General features: G+C 38.1%; 1 protein-coding gene and 1 long non-coding RNA gene across 2 annotated transcripts in view; one reads left to right on the top strand and one right to left on the bottom strand.

Annotated features, from left to right (window-relative positions):
- The window catches only part of LOC129626874 (uncharacterized), a 394,198-nt gene that overhangs the window by 102,275 nt on the left and 275,513 nt on the right, over positions 1 to 16,410 (bottom strand). The window lies entirely within an intron of this gene.
- On the top strand, positions 14,811 to 15,340 carry LOC129626873 (histone H4-like). The gene has a single exon (XM_055546377.1). It carries the CDS (start codon positions 14,811 to 14,813, stop codon positions 15,120 to 15,122), a length of 312 nt encoding a protein of 103 aa, XP_055402352.1. The 3' UTR covers positions 15,123 to 15,340.

The following is a 16,410-nucleotide window of genomic DNA, read 5'->3' as shown; positions in this document are numbered from 1 at the left end:
ATATGCTAATATCACCCTTTATTTTTCCTGTTCTTTTAGATTCTAAAGAATTTTTATGCTTCTACATAATCATTAAACATGCTTCTTAGATTAACCAGTATAAACACAGATATGGTGTGATCTTGTCTCATATCAGTCTTGAAACTGGTTAATGATTCCATTTTACCCCTCAAAATATAGATTCAAGTGTATTATGTGCTCAAGAGAAATACAGATTTTGCGGATGATTTCTTGGGAAGAAAAAGAAGAGATATTAAAACATACATACATTTTTCACTTGGCAAAACTTAGGATGTCTATACACATTCCTAACTTACCCTGAATTCCCTTTGTGTATGTCAAGAAACTTTTCTTTCTTCTCTCCTTTTTATATTTCAGTATCTGAAATCTTTTCTATTTTCTGAAACAATTCAATGCTTGCTTCAGTTGTGCATACCTACTCTAAGCTGGGACAAAGGAAACTCTTAATTTAACCGAACTTGATTCCCCGAAACTCAGCAGGTAACTGTTACCGCTCAGTCTTACTCTTAGAGTCTTAGCTCGTGCAGCTATCAACAAAAATGGTCATTTCTTAGAGGCAAATTCAAATGTTAAGAAAAATACACTTTTTCCTGACTTTTACACTGATATTTTCATTATAGTATTATTTAATATGAACATTCAATCCTTTGTCTCAACTGTAATTTCCTCTGTGAAATTAACTTATGGAGTGAAATTAATTATCTTTCAAAATGCTAACTAGTTTAAAAACATTCACTTAATACATATTAATTGGTTAATTAATTCACACTTATTGACTATCTGGGCAAGGCCCTAGAGGTCTTACTTTTAGAAAACTCACAGAGAAGGAAAGACATAGAAATATTAATAACTTGATATAATAAAATATGACCAGTTTTCTAATAGTATATGTTATAGGAAACACTGAGGTTATGTAATAGGTAACAGATAACACTGAGGCTATTTAAGCAAGATAATGGGAAGATTTTACATGGAGACAAACTGAAGGGCAAGTAGAAACAGGGCAAGAAGAGAAAGTGTGGACTTCAAGCAAGAGGGAAAAGTATATGAAACAGTGAAAGAAACAATGCATGGATTCTCATTACACCCCCTTGTTCCTTCAAGAAAGCAAAAATTGCTGCACTCATCAAGAAGAAAGCTAGCTAGAAGTATCTTATTTACTAGGACTTGACCCTCCTGAAACTTAGGCAAAGGTAATACCCTGCTGTATTAATATTTGGTTAATAAAATAATACTACAATTTGACAAGATTATGACAATGATGATGAGGGCTTGAAGGTATCGTTGCTCTTCACTCAAAGCCAAACCAACAAAGCAGGATCATTGGTAAGTGATTTCTAAGAGAACAACTAGCTTTAGACAAAAATCAATATAATTAAAATTTTTTTGATAGCAAGTGTAAGGAGTAGAATTTTTAATGGCTTCATAGGCTATTCATAGCTTATTTTCAATTAAAAAGTATAAATAACTGAAACATCACTAGGAATCAAATGTCAAAGAATATAATATAATATGTTTTCTAAATAACATAATGTGAATCAATTGGAGACATAAAGATAATGGAATATTCTATGCTCAGAATAGAAAGAAGCTGAACAAAATACTTTGTGTCTAGAAATATTCACAGAGGCTCACAGGGTATTTTTTAGAACACATTTTTTTTCCTAGCAGGTACACAGAGCCTAAATTTTATTTGGACATATATATAACAAGTAATAAATTGTTTTTTGTTTGCAGAAGTACATATTTAGAGATCTGCATTTGTGCTTATTGGTGAATTTAAGAAAGTAACTCTATAGAATTTGAAAGTCATACCATTTGCAAAATTGTTCAGGCCTATTCATAAAGACTTATTTCCCTGGACTATCTTTAAAAACATATGTGTATGACTGTGTCTTTTCTCATACTTCACTTTTCTTATGTATTGTGACATATAGAGGCAATAAAAGAACCAAAGCAAATGGTCCATCTACAAGGAGAAAAAAGTGTACAATGAAAAATAATTTCCATTCGTTTTTTCTTTCCTACAACAAGCAATTATTTTTTCATGTTACTTTTAGTAGATATTTCTTTTTCTCCCCTCTTGTTTTAATTTATACCCAAAGTGATTGAGGAAAGATACAGTGCCAATGGAATAAAAATGTAGCTACTTTACGAAAAGTAAAAATGATTTGTTTGGTGAGATTGAAAATATGGAAAATGGTTATCATATTGTCTACCAATTCATTAGGCAGAGTTGTTTGTTTTAGGCAGAGGAAAAAAATAGCTCAAGCAGAGACTTATCAGAAAGATCTGAAATACAATTTTCACACTTGTCTGGAAGTGCAGTACGCTTTATGTAACCCAATACAAAGCAATTTGTACATTTATAAATCCATAGAAAGCACAGCATGCCCAGAAAACACCGGTTACTGGTGGTGTCTAGACATGGAGAAACTATGACCTCAGTTAGAGCAACCCAATATTTACTTTTCCTTTCCTAAGAGCAGTGTACCTCATGATCTCAGTGTGCAGGGCAGCTGGGAGAGGGGCAAAAAACAAATTCTGCACTGGGCGGCAATCTTCAAACACAGCCAGGGCCTAGACATTCCAGGATCAAGGAAAATTTTCAGGAGGATACCTACTTAGACTGTATGTAAATATATTTCTGTTGTACAAGCTCTCTATTTTCTATTCACCCCAAGAACACAGTACATATAACAATCAATTCACTTAAAAAAAATGAATGTTCTGTACTATGAGAGATGGAGAACATCTTGAAATAGGCTTTGTATTAATGCTGCAGATGCTAACTTGTGATTCTCTCTTGTGCCTCCTCTAAACTGCTTGGATCAGAGTTCAGTGTTTTAAGATCAGGGAATTTTACATTTGACCTCAATTTGACAGGCTTTAGTGTCATCCAATCAATTATTTTGATTAAGAAGTCATAGTGAATTACCTCCCCTCTCCCTGGTTTTTGTTTTTGTTACATTAAAATCAGGAGTCTGGGATTATATTATAGTCTTGAATCATATCAAGCAGTTCAAGTTTTCTAAAGCTCCTTTTTAAAGTGTCTTAGCATCTTACTACCACCTGAGGGGTACTTCTTGTTTTCACAAACACCATACTGAGCATTTCCTTTCCAGCTGTGCTGTCCAGGACCACAGGTTCCATCATGCCTGGCTTCCTATGGCCGGGGCCTGGGGCATTTCATGCCAGGACCTGAATTGTTTAATAACAAAGGGGCTACCTTCACATTTTTCTATATCTCATCAGACCTGTGTAATTCTTTAAGCCATAAACACATACTCCATTGTGGCACCTAAGAAACACTGAAAAAAGTATCATAAAAATACAATTAAAATAAAAAGTAGGCCCTCCCAACCAACCAATCAACCAACCGAATGAAAAACAAAAACAAGTCTTTAGGAGTTACCAACAAGGTGATTTTTAACTTTCGTTTCACACCAGCATCATGCATATTAGGGAAGATGCAGAAATATGAGTATTACCTTTACACAAGAACAGAACAGGCAATTGAGATGGGATTGTGAGGTCCAGAAGTGAAGCAAAAAGGTGGTAGGCAGGCAATGGTTCTTCCCTCAGGCCATATTGAGGAAGAAATGGAGATGAAGAAAACTGGGGAATCTCGAGAGGTAGCTGTTTTCTCTGAATATCAGCTTATCATAATTATACTTTCATGTACTTGAACCAAGTTGTTTAATGCTGGCAGCAACACAGCTGAATAATGTTGGGTATGCCTGCAGATTTTGTTTCTTTTTTTTTTTGGTCCATAATCTCTAAGGACATTCTTGAATGAAAGGAGAGATGGCTCAACATTTTCCTTTACATGATCAGAGCTGTGTTACCTGGGGTTGGATTTTGGAAAGCAAGTGTGAACAGAAGCAGAAAGCATTATTATGGGGTTTAGGGGTGAGATGGCTGTCCTCTGTGGATTTATAGCAAAGACTGCAGAAAGTGTTATTGTCCTCTTGTCTTTTTTCCACAACTGATGAGGCCCATAGGGAAACTGCAATTTTCCAACAGCCAAGCTTATGTCAAAGGAAAATAAAAAATGAGGAGATATGTCCAAAGTCACATAACTCATGAAGAGTAAACAGGGACGCAACACTTGACATTTTCTCATTTACCAGGTAAGAGCACCAATCAGATTGTGATTGGCAGTCACATCACCCATGTAGACTTTTTCCATGACTTGAGCCATACTTTGTGTGAGATAAAAATATGGGTGTGTGTTGTGTACTACCTCCTTGGTTTTATTTTTCTGGAATTATTATAGGTATAATTTGCTTTGGTTATTTACAAAGTAAACTTTACCAATTATATTCATTATCACTGGTATAATCTAGTTGGAGCTGTTTTGCAGAAAGGGACCAGGAGCCTGCCTCTAGCTTCCTGGGTTGTGGTTTTCTTTCATTTTGTTGTTACTAAATGTCCTGATGGATCTAATTATTCTGATGCCATCAGTTTCATATATTAGGGTTTTGTTCATTGTTCTAAGGGCTTAATGTTATATCAGCTGATTGTATCCAAACTCTACAGCGTATTATTGTCTCTGAATCAGTTGGGTAGTTATGCCTTGAAAATTTATACCACTTAAAAAAAGAAAAGGAGTCCATATGGTTTTTTCTAGCTCCACTAGTTTTAATTGGATCAAAAATGGAAATGTTTATCATACCCATCTCAGAGAGTGATGGATGGTACTCATGTTAATACAGGTTATATTCCATTATAGCAATGCTCTTGCCAAAATAAATTTTTGTATAAGAAAAATTATTTTCAGGTCCCAGTATACTCTCAAGTGATATTTAATTTATTCATTCATCAGGGAAGGAATCAAGAAAGATTTGACATTTGAGCACAGCCTTTAAAGGATTAGATAAAATGTGGGCTTGGGAATGGAAGGAAGAAAGGATACAGTAGGCTGAAGGGACATTTTGAGAATCACATTAAATTAAAAAAAAAATCTTAACAACGTTAAAAGATTTGTCAAAATCTTTTTGTTTGTTTGTTTAAGTTCTAGCCCTTTGAGATGCCATCCACAAAACTTTCATACTCCTTGCTTCCAGACAGAATTAATTAGCCCTCTCCCCCGACTTAGAGCTTCTATCTCACTATTTTCCTTATTGTACTTATGTCCTCTTATAACTGATTACATGCTTGCCTCCACACCAGCTAAAGCATTACTAGAGGGTAAAAACTTTATACCCTACCTCTCAATTCAAGAATAACAGCAATCATATCATTGCATTTGTTGAATGTCTACTCTGAGCCAGGTACTGTGCTAAGCAGTTTACATGCATCGATAGCCAATAATCCTTGCTATGAAATGAAGGATGCTATCATTTCCACCGTTTTACAAACGATGTAATGAGTAGCAATGCGGTGAGGATGCTTGCTCTGAGTTCCTTTGCATTTGTGCTCAGCTGCTCAGTCATGTCTGACTCTGCAACCTCATGGACTCGCCTGCCACACTCCTATGTCCATGGGATTCTCCCTGCAACCGTACTGGAGTGGCTTGCCATTTCCTCCTCTGAGACCCTTTACTGTGTGCGACAGAGCTGAGGTATGACGTTAAGTGCGTGGTATGGCTCCAAAGCATATAATCTCACCCACCCGGGTGCCTTGCTGCCTTGTTTCTAGCTCCGTGCCTGGGGCTCATGCTAAGCGCTCAAGAACTGCCTGTGGAATAAAGAAAGGAATGCACGAAGAAGAGTGTTTCAAGTATATGATAGAAAGGAGGATGAAAAAATTTGTAAGACTTCCATGTGGTTAAAGAAAAAAAAAAAAAAAATCTGTCTGCGCACCAGTGAAGAACCCTCATAGTGTTGGCAAAATAAACAACCTCTTGGAGTTTTCAAAACGGGATTTGCCCTGCATAAGTTTAAAGTAGAACGTCCTCGAGGCATTTCTGCAAATGTGCATCCGCCCAGACTTGAAAGGCTAGTCCCTCCCATCCTTCTAATGATGATCGGACCTAGACCTACTCCAGGGGCACAGCAACCAGCTTTTTAAACAATCTCATCAGCACAACAACCTCGAGCCTCATTTAATCTTAAACAGTAACAGGGAGCCCTGACAACCAGCTTCTGGAATACAGCCCAGCTCCCGACAGTGCCTGCCCCAACAGGTTCCCCTGATCTGCGCCACGTGCTCAGGATGGATGACGGCAGCGGGGCCCACAAGCACCGCTGTAGGAGATGTTGAAGGAACTAGATCACAGGCAGGGTGCGCAAAAGAAATGTGCGAACGGACAAGTCGGGGCCAAGACAGAGGTGAGGAAGACACAGCTAGGAAACCACGGTAGTACCAGTAGCAGCGGCGGCAGCAAACTAATCTGTGTAGGCTTTTTACTGTCGAGAGGGTTTGGCAGAACTTCCAGAGCTACAGGAGGGATTTCAGAGGTGGAACCAGAACACTGGAGGTCACGGTGACCTGCTCAGTGAAGACGGACTGAGATTGTTTTGACTCAGCCTAGCAACAGAGAAGTCAGCGCAGCCCAACAACTTTGAGACATTCACCCAGACGGCCTGATACGTTTGGGTGCTCACTGCTGGTAAGTAGGTGAGTGCACCCAAAACCTTTTGTAACACAAGCCTAAGGAATGGGAAAATGAGTCACTCACTTCCTAAATTTGTAACCTGCCCATCAGAACTCACACAGCACTTGGCAAAGTTTGCCTGAATGAGCAGTTAGTGACTTTTTGCCAGTCTCCTCTCCTACTTAAATATCTCCTTCCCTTGTAGTTTTTCTCTACTGATAACATTTAGTATATTAAAGGCATTGGCTGAATCAGAATTCCCCACAATATATTGTAATGGAATCATATCATGCATTCAAGTTGTTCAAATGTATGTAATATAAACGTAAATGTATCCATCTTCCTATAATTCCACAGCAACAAAAAACTACTTCATTAAAAAATGGGCAAAAGACTTAAAGATCAGATCAGATCAGATCAGTCGCTGAGTCGTGTCCGACTCTTTGCAACCCCAGGAATCGCAGCACGCCAGGCCTCCCTGTCCATCACTAACTCCCGGAGTTCACTCAGACTCACATCCATTGAGTCAGTGATGCCATCCAGCCATCTCATCCTCTGTCGTCCCCTTCTCCTCCTGCCCCCAATCCCTCCCAGCATCAGAGTCTTTTCCAATGAGTCAACTCTTCGCATGAGGTGGCCAAAGTACTGGAGTTTCAGCTTCAGCATCAGTCCTTCCAAAGAAATCCCAGGGCTGATCTCCTTCAGAATGGACTGGTTGGATCTCCTTGCAGTCCAAGGGAACTCAAGAGTCTTCTCCAACACCACAGTTCAAAAGCATCAATTCTTCGGCACTCAGCCTTCTTCACAGTCCATCTCTCACATCCATACATGACCACAGGAAAAACCATAGCCTGGACTAGACGGACCTTTGTTGGCAAAGTCATGTCTCTGCTTTTGAATATGCTATCTAGGTTGGTCATAACTTTCCTTCCAAGGAGTAAGAGTCTTTTAATTTCATGGCTGCAGTCACCATCTGTAGTGATTTTGGAGCCCAGGAAAATAAAGTCTGACACTGTTTCCACTGTTTCCCCATCTATTTCCCATGAAGTGGTGGGACCGGATGCCACGATCTTCGTTTTCTGAATGTTGAGCTTTAAGCCAACTTTTTCACTCTCCACTTTCACTTTCCTCAAGAGGCTTTTTAGTTCCTCTTCACTTTCTGCCATAAGGGTGGTGTCATCTGCATATCTGAGGTTATTGATATTTCTCCCGGCAATCTTGAGTCCAGTTTGTGTTTCTTCCAGTCCAGCGTTTCTCATGATGTACTCTGCATATAAGTTAATACATGTCTCCAAAGAATATATACAAATGGTCAATTAGCCCATAAAAAGATGTTCAGTGTTACTAATCATTAGGGAAATGCAAGTCAAAACCACCCAGAGATACCATTTCATAGCCATTAGGATAGCTATTGTAAAAATAAAACAAAACCAGAAAATAACAAATGTTGACAAAGATGTTGAGAAATTGAAACCCTTACGCAGTGCTGGTGGGACTATTACATGATACAGCTTGGAAAACTGACTGGCGGTTTGTTAAATTAAAACTAGGATTACTATATGATCCAGCACTTTCAGTTCTGGATATATATGTGATCAAATGGAAAACAGAGACTCAAATATTTGTACACACAGATTTATAACAGCATGATAGCTAAAAGATAGATGTAAACCAAGAGTCCATCAACAAATAGATAAATAAAATGTGGTAGACCCATACAACAGAATATTATTCAACCTTACAAAAGAAAATTATGACATCTGTTGTAACAGGTTGAATCTTAAATACATTATGCTAAGTAAAATAAGTCAGTCACAAAAGGACAAATACTGTATGAATCCACTTACACGAGTCATCTAGAATAATGGAATTTACAAAGACAGAAAATTGAATGGTGGTTGTCAGGCACTGGGAAGATGGAAGTTAGTGTTTAAAGTGTGCATAGTTTCAGTTTTGGAAGATGAAAAGCGTGGTTGCACAAATATGTGATTGCACTTACTGCCACTGACCTATACATTGAAAAATGGCTAAAATGGTAAATTTTGTGTTTTATATGGGCTAGTGTTCAGGTGCTCAGTCGTGTCTGAGTCTTTGGGACCTCGTGGACTGTAGCCCACCAGGCTCCTCTGTCCATGGGCTTTCCCAGGCAAAACACTGGAGTGGGTTGTCATTTCCTCCTCCCAAGGAATCTTCCTGACCCTGGGATTGAATCTTCTCTTATGTCTCCAATTGGCAGGCAGGTTCTTTACCACTGTGCCACCTGGGAAGCTATTTCACCACAATTATTAAAAAAAAAAATACATTCACTATTAAATACTGTGTTTTACTATATACATTTCATATGTACACATATTGTATGAAGTTGTTTATATAAATGATATATACTTTATTATACTTCATGGGTAACTTAGGAAGTTTTAACTGGTCATTTTCCTCTATTATTGAGTTTACAGGCTGAATTTCTAACCTCATCATTGTGTAGCATGCAACTGCACTGAATATGCTCCTCAAATTTTAAAAAGATTGGTTATGGCAGAAAAGTGAAACAAGATTGCCTTATGGACTAAAATATAGGGTGCACTATGATAGATAATTGTTCAAATTCCCAATAGTTTTCTCTGAATCCATTAGGTCACTAAGCATCCAAATCTCAAATGACATCTCCATGTCAATTTTGATAGAGTAGCCATGGATAACTTGGTACCTTTTGTTTGTAAAAATCATTGGTCAAGATTCAAGCCAAGGACTTTTATTTCTTGGAAGAAAATGACAAGGTAAGTAAATTTTATATGAGTTCATATTGCTTTATGAATTTTGCTGACAAAACATATCAAAATAGATTGCACATAAAAATTGGGGGTAAGCATTATAACCAGCACTTTAAAAGGAAAATTCATGAAAGCCATAATAAATTGGAAAATTCAGCTTTATTACTTTCAAAAATTATGTCAATCATCTCATCATCTGTCAGTTTAACCATCCCTTTGTAATATGTTGTTGAAAAGCCTACCATTGTCTACAGGCTTGTTCCAAAAGCACCCACACATTTTTCTCTTTTCGACATAAGGAATTCATTTTCTACTCATAGTATCTTTTGCTGCAATCACATTCAATTCTGTGGGTCTTGGTGACAAAGTAGCCCTGAGAGCTATTACTGGAAATAGAAATAGGAAACAGTGGGATCTCTGAGCCTGTTAACTTCCTTATTTCAGAATCTTAACAGAAGAGTGCAGAAAGGTTACCAGGAAAGAAAAGCCATGTTTTAAAATGGCTGAAACTTCTTCTGCAACATAACATCTACTTGGGAGTCACAGCAAAGGGTATAATCCCTCTTTCCAAGCAAAGATGGCAGAACTCAATCACAAAAAGACTTATTTCTGTTCCCTTTTAGAGTTAATTAAATTCATTTTTCTTGACAATCTAGAACCACAAGAAAACTTCCTCTGTTCAATGTACTGTGCAAAGAAACTATGAATGAATGTCCTGTGTATCTTTAAAGGCAATGGCAAGTATTGGCCATTGAACACAGGGAAACCATAGAGGCATATCAGGAACTCCATCACTGAAAAAGGAAGGGCTTATCTTGCCAGTCTTCCCATATCCTACATAGAAGTTCCTGGAGGTGAGTATGATCTGGCTCTAACCTGAGGCTTAGTTCTGTGATTGCCGTCTCTCTTATTCTATGAAAGATAACACTGGCAGGATACTGGAATGATGCTTGATTCTGTACTTAGAACTGAGATTTCAGTTGATAGCATTATCAGAAAATCTGAAACCCATGCTCCCTGATCTACCTGGAAACTTGATTTTTTGCCAATGGGGGTGTTCATTAAGGAATAACTTTTCACTGTAAAGGCACCAGAGTTTTAATATGTTGAATTGGACAGAGGGAATGGAAAGTAATTATATCTATATCAAGGTATCCATCTTATTATTTTACAATTATTTGTTTCACACAATTTTAATATTCCTAAACGTTTTCTCAACTACTCTGCCTGAGATCTGTTCTATGAGAATAAATAAAAGACCTCTTTCCCCTCAGGCGTCTATCCAAAGCCCCAAACAATTTCTATCCCTTTACAACTCATTGAATTGTTGTTGAAGCTCTAAATTGTGTCCAATTCTTGTGACCCCACAGACTGTAGCCTGCCAGGCTCCTCTGTCCATGGGATTTCCCAAGCAAGAATATTGGAGTGGGTTACCATTTCCTTCTTCAGAGGATCATCCTGACCCAGGGATTGAACCTGCATCTCCTGCATTGGCAGGTGGATTCTTCATCACTGAGCCACCAGGGAAGGCCTCACCACAGAATATCTAATGTCAAAAAAGAATTGAGACTGTCACTCTTAGAAGACAGAGAATCTGTCTGGGTCAAGCTTTATCCTCTCAAGTTTTGCATGTGGCTTCGCTAAGGTCGGCATTCATTCACTGCTTGCTGAACTTGAATTTTACTGCAATATGCTTTAGTTATCTCATCAGCCACTATCTTATGGATTTCTTCAAAAAAGCTGCTTGAAACAAAACAGTAGTATAAAGAGGGCTCCAAGAGTTGTTGCTTTTTTTTTTTTTTCGTTTGTTTAAGTAACAAATCTTAAGAGCTTTAATTTTTAGTCTCACACATATAAACTTCAACAGTTGTACATAATAATTTTCATTCTGTAGGTGCAATGTTTATTGGCTTATACAAGGTCTAGAAATGTTACAGCCAAGAGCATGGCCCATATTTCAAGATACCTAGTCTTATGATTTATAATACTTTTTAATACTTTTAATGTCTTATTTTCTCATATTGGGAAGAATTCATTTGGTGATATTCTGTGATTCATGATGCTGTACAAGATTCTCTATGCAGCAATGTGGAGAGAAAGTTCCTGTAATTCTAGGCAATGACTCAGATTCCAACATGTCTCTGTGGCTTTCTCTTCAGACTGCTCCTGTGTAGACAGGATGATTAACTCAGCAATTACTGCAGGCTTGATGATATATGAAAAGTAGAAAAAGGAGTGCCTCTGATTCCCATGTTCAACAAGCTTATCATCTCTCTGGTGAGATCAAAAGACCAGATAGGGAACAAGAAGATACTGAGGATTTAAATGATGAGACACCAACCATTTCAGCAAAGATCCAGCAAACCTTATTGAAGAAGTGAGATTTAAATCAGGCCTTGAAAGACTGTACTTTGAAAATGCAAAAGAAAACTCACTACAGGATATAGAGAATAAAATGTAATATATTGTGTTATTTAAAAAAAATATGAAGTATATATCTGTGTTTTAATTTCTTTGTGCTTGAAGAAAGAAATGCAAGAATCTAAAAAAGCAGCTAATTATGAGAGTGATGGACAAGAATAGGATGGAAAAATAAATCTAAATGTAATGTTTTTGCATTGTTATGATTTTTGAAACATATGGATTATTTACTCAAAGGAATAAATTTTAAGAAAAATGAGAGCAAGCACCATAAGAATTTTCTACTCTAAATTCAATGAAATTTAAGAATTTTGAAAGAAAAATCTGTTCTGTGAGAAAAAAAAAGTGTGGAAAAGACTGGCTTAAACAAACGTGGGAATTCTTTACTTCCATATTTTCAAGAGACTTTTGTAGGCTAGTTATCATTGTTAGTAACCAACAGGCAGTTAATATTTGACAGCATTTGCCAAATATACCCAAAATTACTTTCTTCTTTTTCTTTCTATCTAAAGCACATGTTAATATCTTAAAGGGCAAAGTCTGAGAAATCCTATTATATGTATTCAATTGGCCAGAGTGAAGAATAGGATTCTTTTAATATTTAATTTTAATATTTGATTTGACTAGAGGTGAAGAGGGCACGGAGTGATGGTCAATGAATTTGCACGTGAAGACTAAACACAGTATCCTTCTTTTCCTCCTTGCATGCATGCATGCGAAGCTGTTTCAGTCGTGTCTGACTCTGTGCGACCCTATGGGCTGTAGCCTACCAGACTCCTCTGGCCATGGGATTCTCCAGGCAAGAATACTGGAGTGGGTTGCCATGCGCTCCTCCAGAGGACCTTCTCAATCCAGAGATTGAACCTGTGTCTCTTACGTCTCCTACATTGGCAGGAAGGTTCTTTACTACTAGCAACACCTTCTTGGTCCCTTAAATAGTGTCTGGTACACAGTCTGCCCTCAATTACTGTTTACTGAGTTCAACTGAAGCAAATTAGGAAAGATTTTTCAAAATCAAACATAGGAGTTTAGATTCAATATGACAAATTAATGATTTCTTGATCACGAGCATGTCATGGTTTAAGTGATCAAGCTTTGGGAAACTAAGTGATGAAGCAGAATACACATCAGCTTTGGATGCAGGTGAGCTTGTCTGTTTTTATGACCATAAGCAAATTATTAAGCTTTGTAAAAGAAAAAAAAGAGATTAACACCCATCTTGCAGGGTTACTGTGAGGATTAAAGGAAATAATATGTGCCCAGTGCTTAGCATGAAGTGAAGTGAAGTGACATAAAGTCGCTCAGTCGTGTCCGACTCTTTGCGACCCCATGGACTGTAGCCTACCAGGCTCCTCCGTCTATAGGATTTTCCAGGCAAGAGTACTGGAGTGGGTTGCCATTTCCTTCTTCAGGGGGTCTTCCAAACCCAGGGATCTAACCCAGGTCTCCCGCATTGTAGGCAGATGCTTACCCATCTGAGCTACCAGGGGGTCTGATAAATTCTAACTATTTTTACCAACTGGATAATGACATTATAAACTAGTTAAAAAGGGGAAGAGGCTGTCAATAGGGATGTAAAGTCTCCCTGGAACAGGATGGGGTTGTGAAAATACACCAGAGAAACTAAAAGGGAAAAACCAACAGGATTCATTAAAAAAAAAAAATCATGTTTGGCACATGAAGTAAATAAGAGACCAATATTTTGTATTCCAATGCAAATGAGGATGGTTTGTAAAAGTGATTAAAAAGTACGATTACTGAGAATATCTGACTTTTAGAAAGTACTTTTCTACCTTTACACATCATCACGTTTTCCCGATTCCTTTCTTAAATATACTTTCAGAGAGTTCTGACTTGATCAGCATAGTATTTATGGGGTTTTTAAAAAACAAAGAAAACGTATTTTGTGGGATAGAAAATAAACATAAGTAAAGAAGTGATATTCTTAAAAAGGGGGCACTTTGAAAGGTCAGTGCTGCATTCCAACCTCATGGATTCATTTACAGATTTAAAATGAGGCCGAGTTTTCTAGTGAATTAAAAGAGCATTGGTCTATTTTGACAAATGATTATACAGTGGATTACAGTCTAAGAAGCAGTGCATCCCACCGCACAGATTTACAAAAAGTGTGCTTGAAAAAATTTTTACATATGAATTTATGTTAGTAATTAATGCTTGCTTAGATCAGCGATAAGGAAAGAAAAGTGAATGTGTTTTATTAAAAGAGCAGCAGGCTGACTGCCAGGAGTGGAGCCACCTTAGCCTGAAGCCTTTTTAAGTAAAATGTGTCCCACCTTTGCCTCCCCAAACAGGAAAAGAAATAGATAAAGATGAGTCATTATGCGCACTCTGTTAAAGAAATGATAAATTTAATTAGAAAAGACGCTTACATGAAAAGTTTATTTTTCCTGAAAAATCATTTAAACTTTTGGCTTTACTGAGGTATCATGAGAGATGAGGTATTTGTCCTGAATCATGCAAGACTTGAAGGAAACGGAACTAGTCTTCGTTGCCAAAAAAAAGTCAGAGAAAAATGATCAATGAGGTTGCAGGGTAATCTAAGCTGAGAGTGTACAGCACATGTGATTCCTCCACAGCCACCCATGAATAATTCCTAAAGAGAATTTTTTTTTCCCAGTCTGATAATTAATGCTTACAATACAAAAATCATGTGGGGGTCACACACACACGTGGTATCTTTTGAATAATGGATATGATAAACTAGTGCCATTGTACAAAATTATCCCCAAGTCTCATAGCAACCTGTCTCCAATCACAGAAGGAAGAAAAGGGATCTGACCATGCTACTCTCTTATTTAAAATCTTTCAGTAGGGACTTCCTTGGTGGTCCAGTGGTTAAGACTTCACCTTCCAATGCAAAGGTTATGGGTTCAATTCCTAGTCAGGGAGCTAAGATTCTCCATGTCTAGTGGCCAAAAAACAAAACAGAAACAATATTATAACAAATTCAATAAAGACTTTAAAAATGGTCCACTTAAAAAAAAGTCTTAAAAATAAAAATCCTTCAGAGTTGCTGTTGGTTTACTTCTCGTGAAGCCATGTCTGGACGTGGCACAGGCGGCAAAGGCCTGGGGAAAGGCGGCGCTAAGCGCCACTGCAAGGTTCTGGGCAGCAACATCCAGGGCATCACTAAACCTGCTGTCCGCCGCCTGGCTCGTCGTGGTGGTGTGAAGCGCATCTCCGGGCTCATCTACGAAGAGACCCGTGGGGTCCTGAAAGTGTTTCTGGAGAACGTGATCCTGGACGCGGTCACCTACACCGAGCATGCCAAGTGGAAGACAGTCACCGCTATGGACGTGATCTACGCTCTTAAGCGCCAGGGCCGTACTCTCTACGGTTTTGGCAGTTAAGCTTTCCCATTTGCTCTCAGGAGCTTGATTTCAACCAAAGGCCCTTTTCAGGGCCACTAAACAAACAAACAAAAAAATCCTTCAATAGACCCTCCAAGCTCTGAGGACAAATTCCAAATATTGGAGTATGCAAGGAATGGATTTGATTCCTGCCTACTGTTTAGGATCTAATATATATGGCTAATAAATGCCTTGAATGGACTTCCCAGGTGACACAGCAGTAAAGAATCCACCTGCCAATGCAGGAGGTGCAAGATGTGGTTTAATCCCTGGGTTGGGAAGATCCATGGAGAAGGAAATGGCAATCCACTCCAGTATTCTTGCCTGGAAAATTCCATGGACAGAGGAGCCTGCCCAGCTACAGTCCATGGGGTCACAAAGAGTCAGCGTGACTGAGTGACTGAGAAGCAGCAGCAGCAGCAAATGGCTTGAGGTTTTCTGATTTTCCTTCCTGGTCAGGTTTGGAACATCCTCCTATGTTTATCCTAGAGCATTCAATGGTAGAGTCATGCTATTCAGAAAGTGTTCTTCTTCTACACTGTTGGTGGGAATGTAAATTATCCCCACCATGGAGAGGAGTATGGAGGTGCCTTAAAAAAAACAACATAGATCTGCCATATGACCCACTAATCCCACTGCTGGGCATATATCCAGAGAAAAACATGATCCGAAAGGAAAAATGCATTCCAATGTTCATTGCAGCACTGTTTACAATAGCCAAGGCATAGAAGCAATCTAAATGTCCATTGACAGAGGACTGGATAAAGAAGATGTGGTACAATATACAATGGAATATTACTCAGCCATTAAAAAGAATGAAATACTGTCATTTGCAGCAACATGGATGGACCTAGAGAGTATCATACTGAGTGAAGTAAGTCAGACATAGAAGGAGAAATATCATATGACAACCCTTATAAGTGGAATCTTAAAAAAAAAAAAAAAAAGATACACATGAACTTATTTTACAAAGCAGAAAGAGACTCCCAGACTTAGAAAAGGAATCTATGGTTACCAAGGGGAAGGGATATTTAGGGAGTTTGGGAAGGTCATGTACACACTGTTATACTCAAAATGGATAACCAAAAATGATCTGTTGTATAGCACTTGGAACTCTACTCAATGCTGTATGCCAGCCTGGATGGGAGGAGGGTTTGAAGGAAAATGGATACATGCGTATGTATGGCTGAGTTCACTGTTCACTGAAACTACCACAACATTGTTAATCAGCTATACCCCTATACAAAATAAAAAGTTTGAAAAAAAAAATGTTCTTCAATCATTCCCT

This window comes from Bubalus kerabau, chromosome 14 (assembly GCF_029407905.1).
Source record: "Bubalus kerabau isolate K-KA32 ecotype Philippines breed swamp buffalo chromosome 14, PCC_UOA_SB_1v2, whole genome shotgun sequence".
NCBI lineage: Eukaryota > Metazoa > Chordata > Mammalia > Artiodactyla > Bovidae > Bubalus > Bubalus kerabau.
The sequence above is the reverse complement of the archived record's forward strand: the minus strand, read 5'-3'. Positions and strand labels throughout refer to the sequence as shown.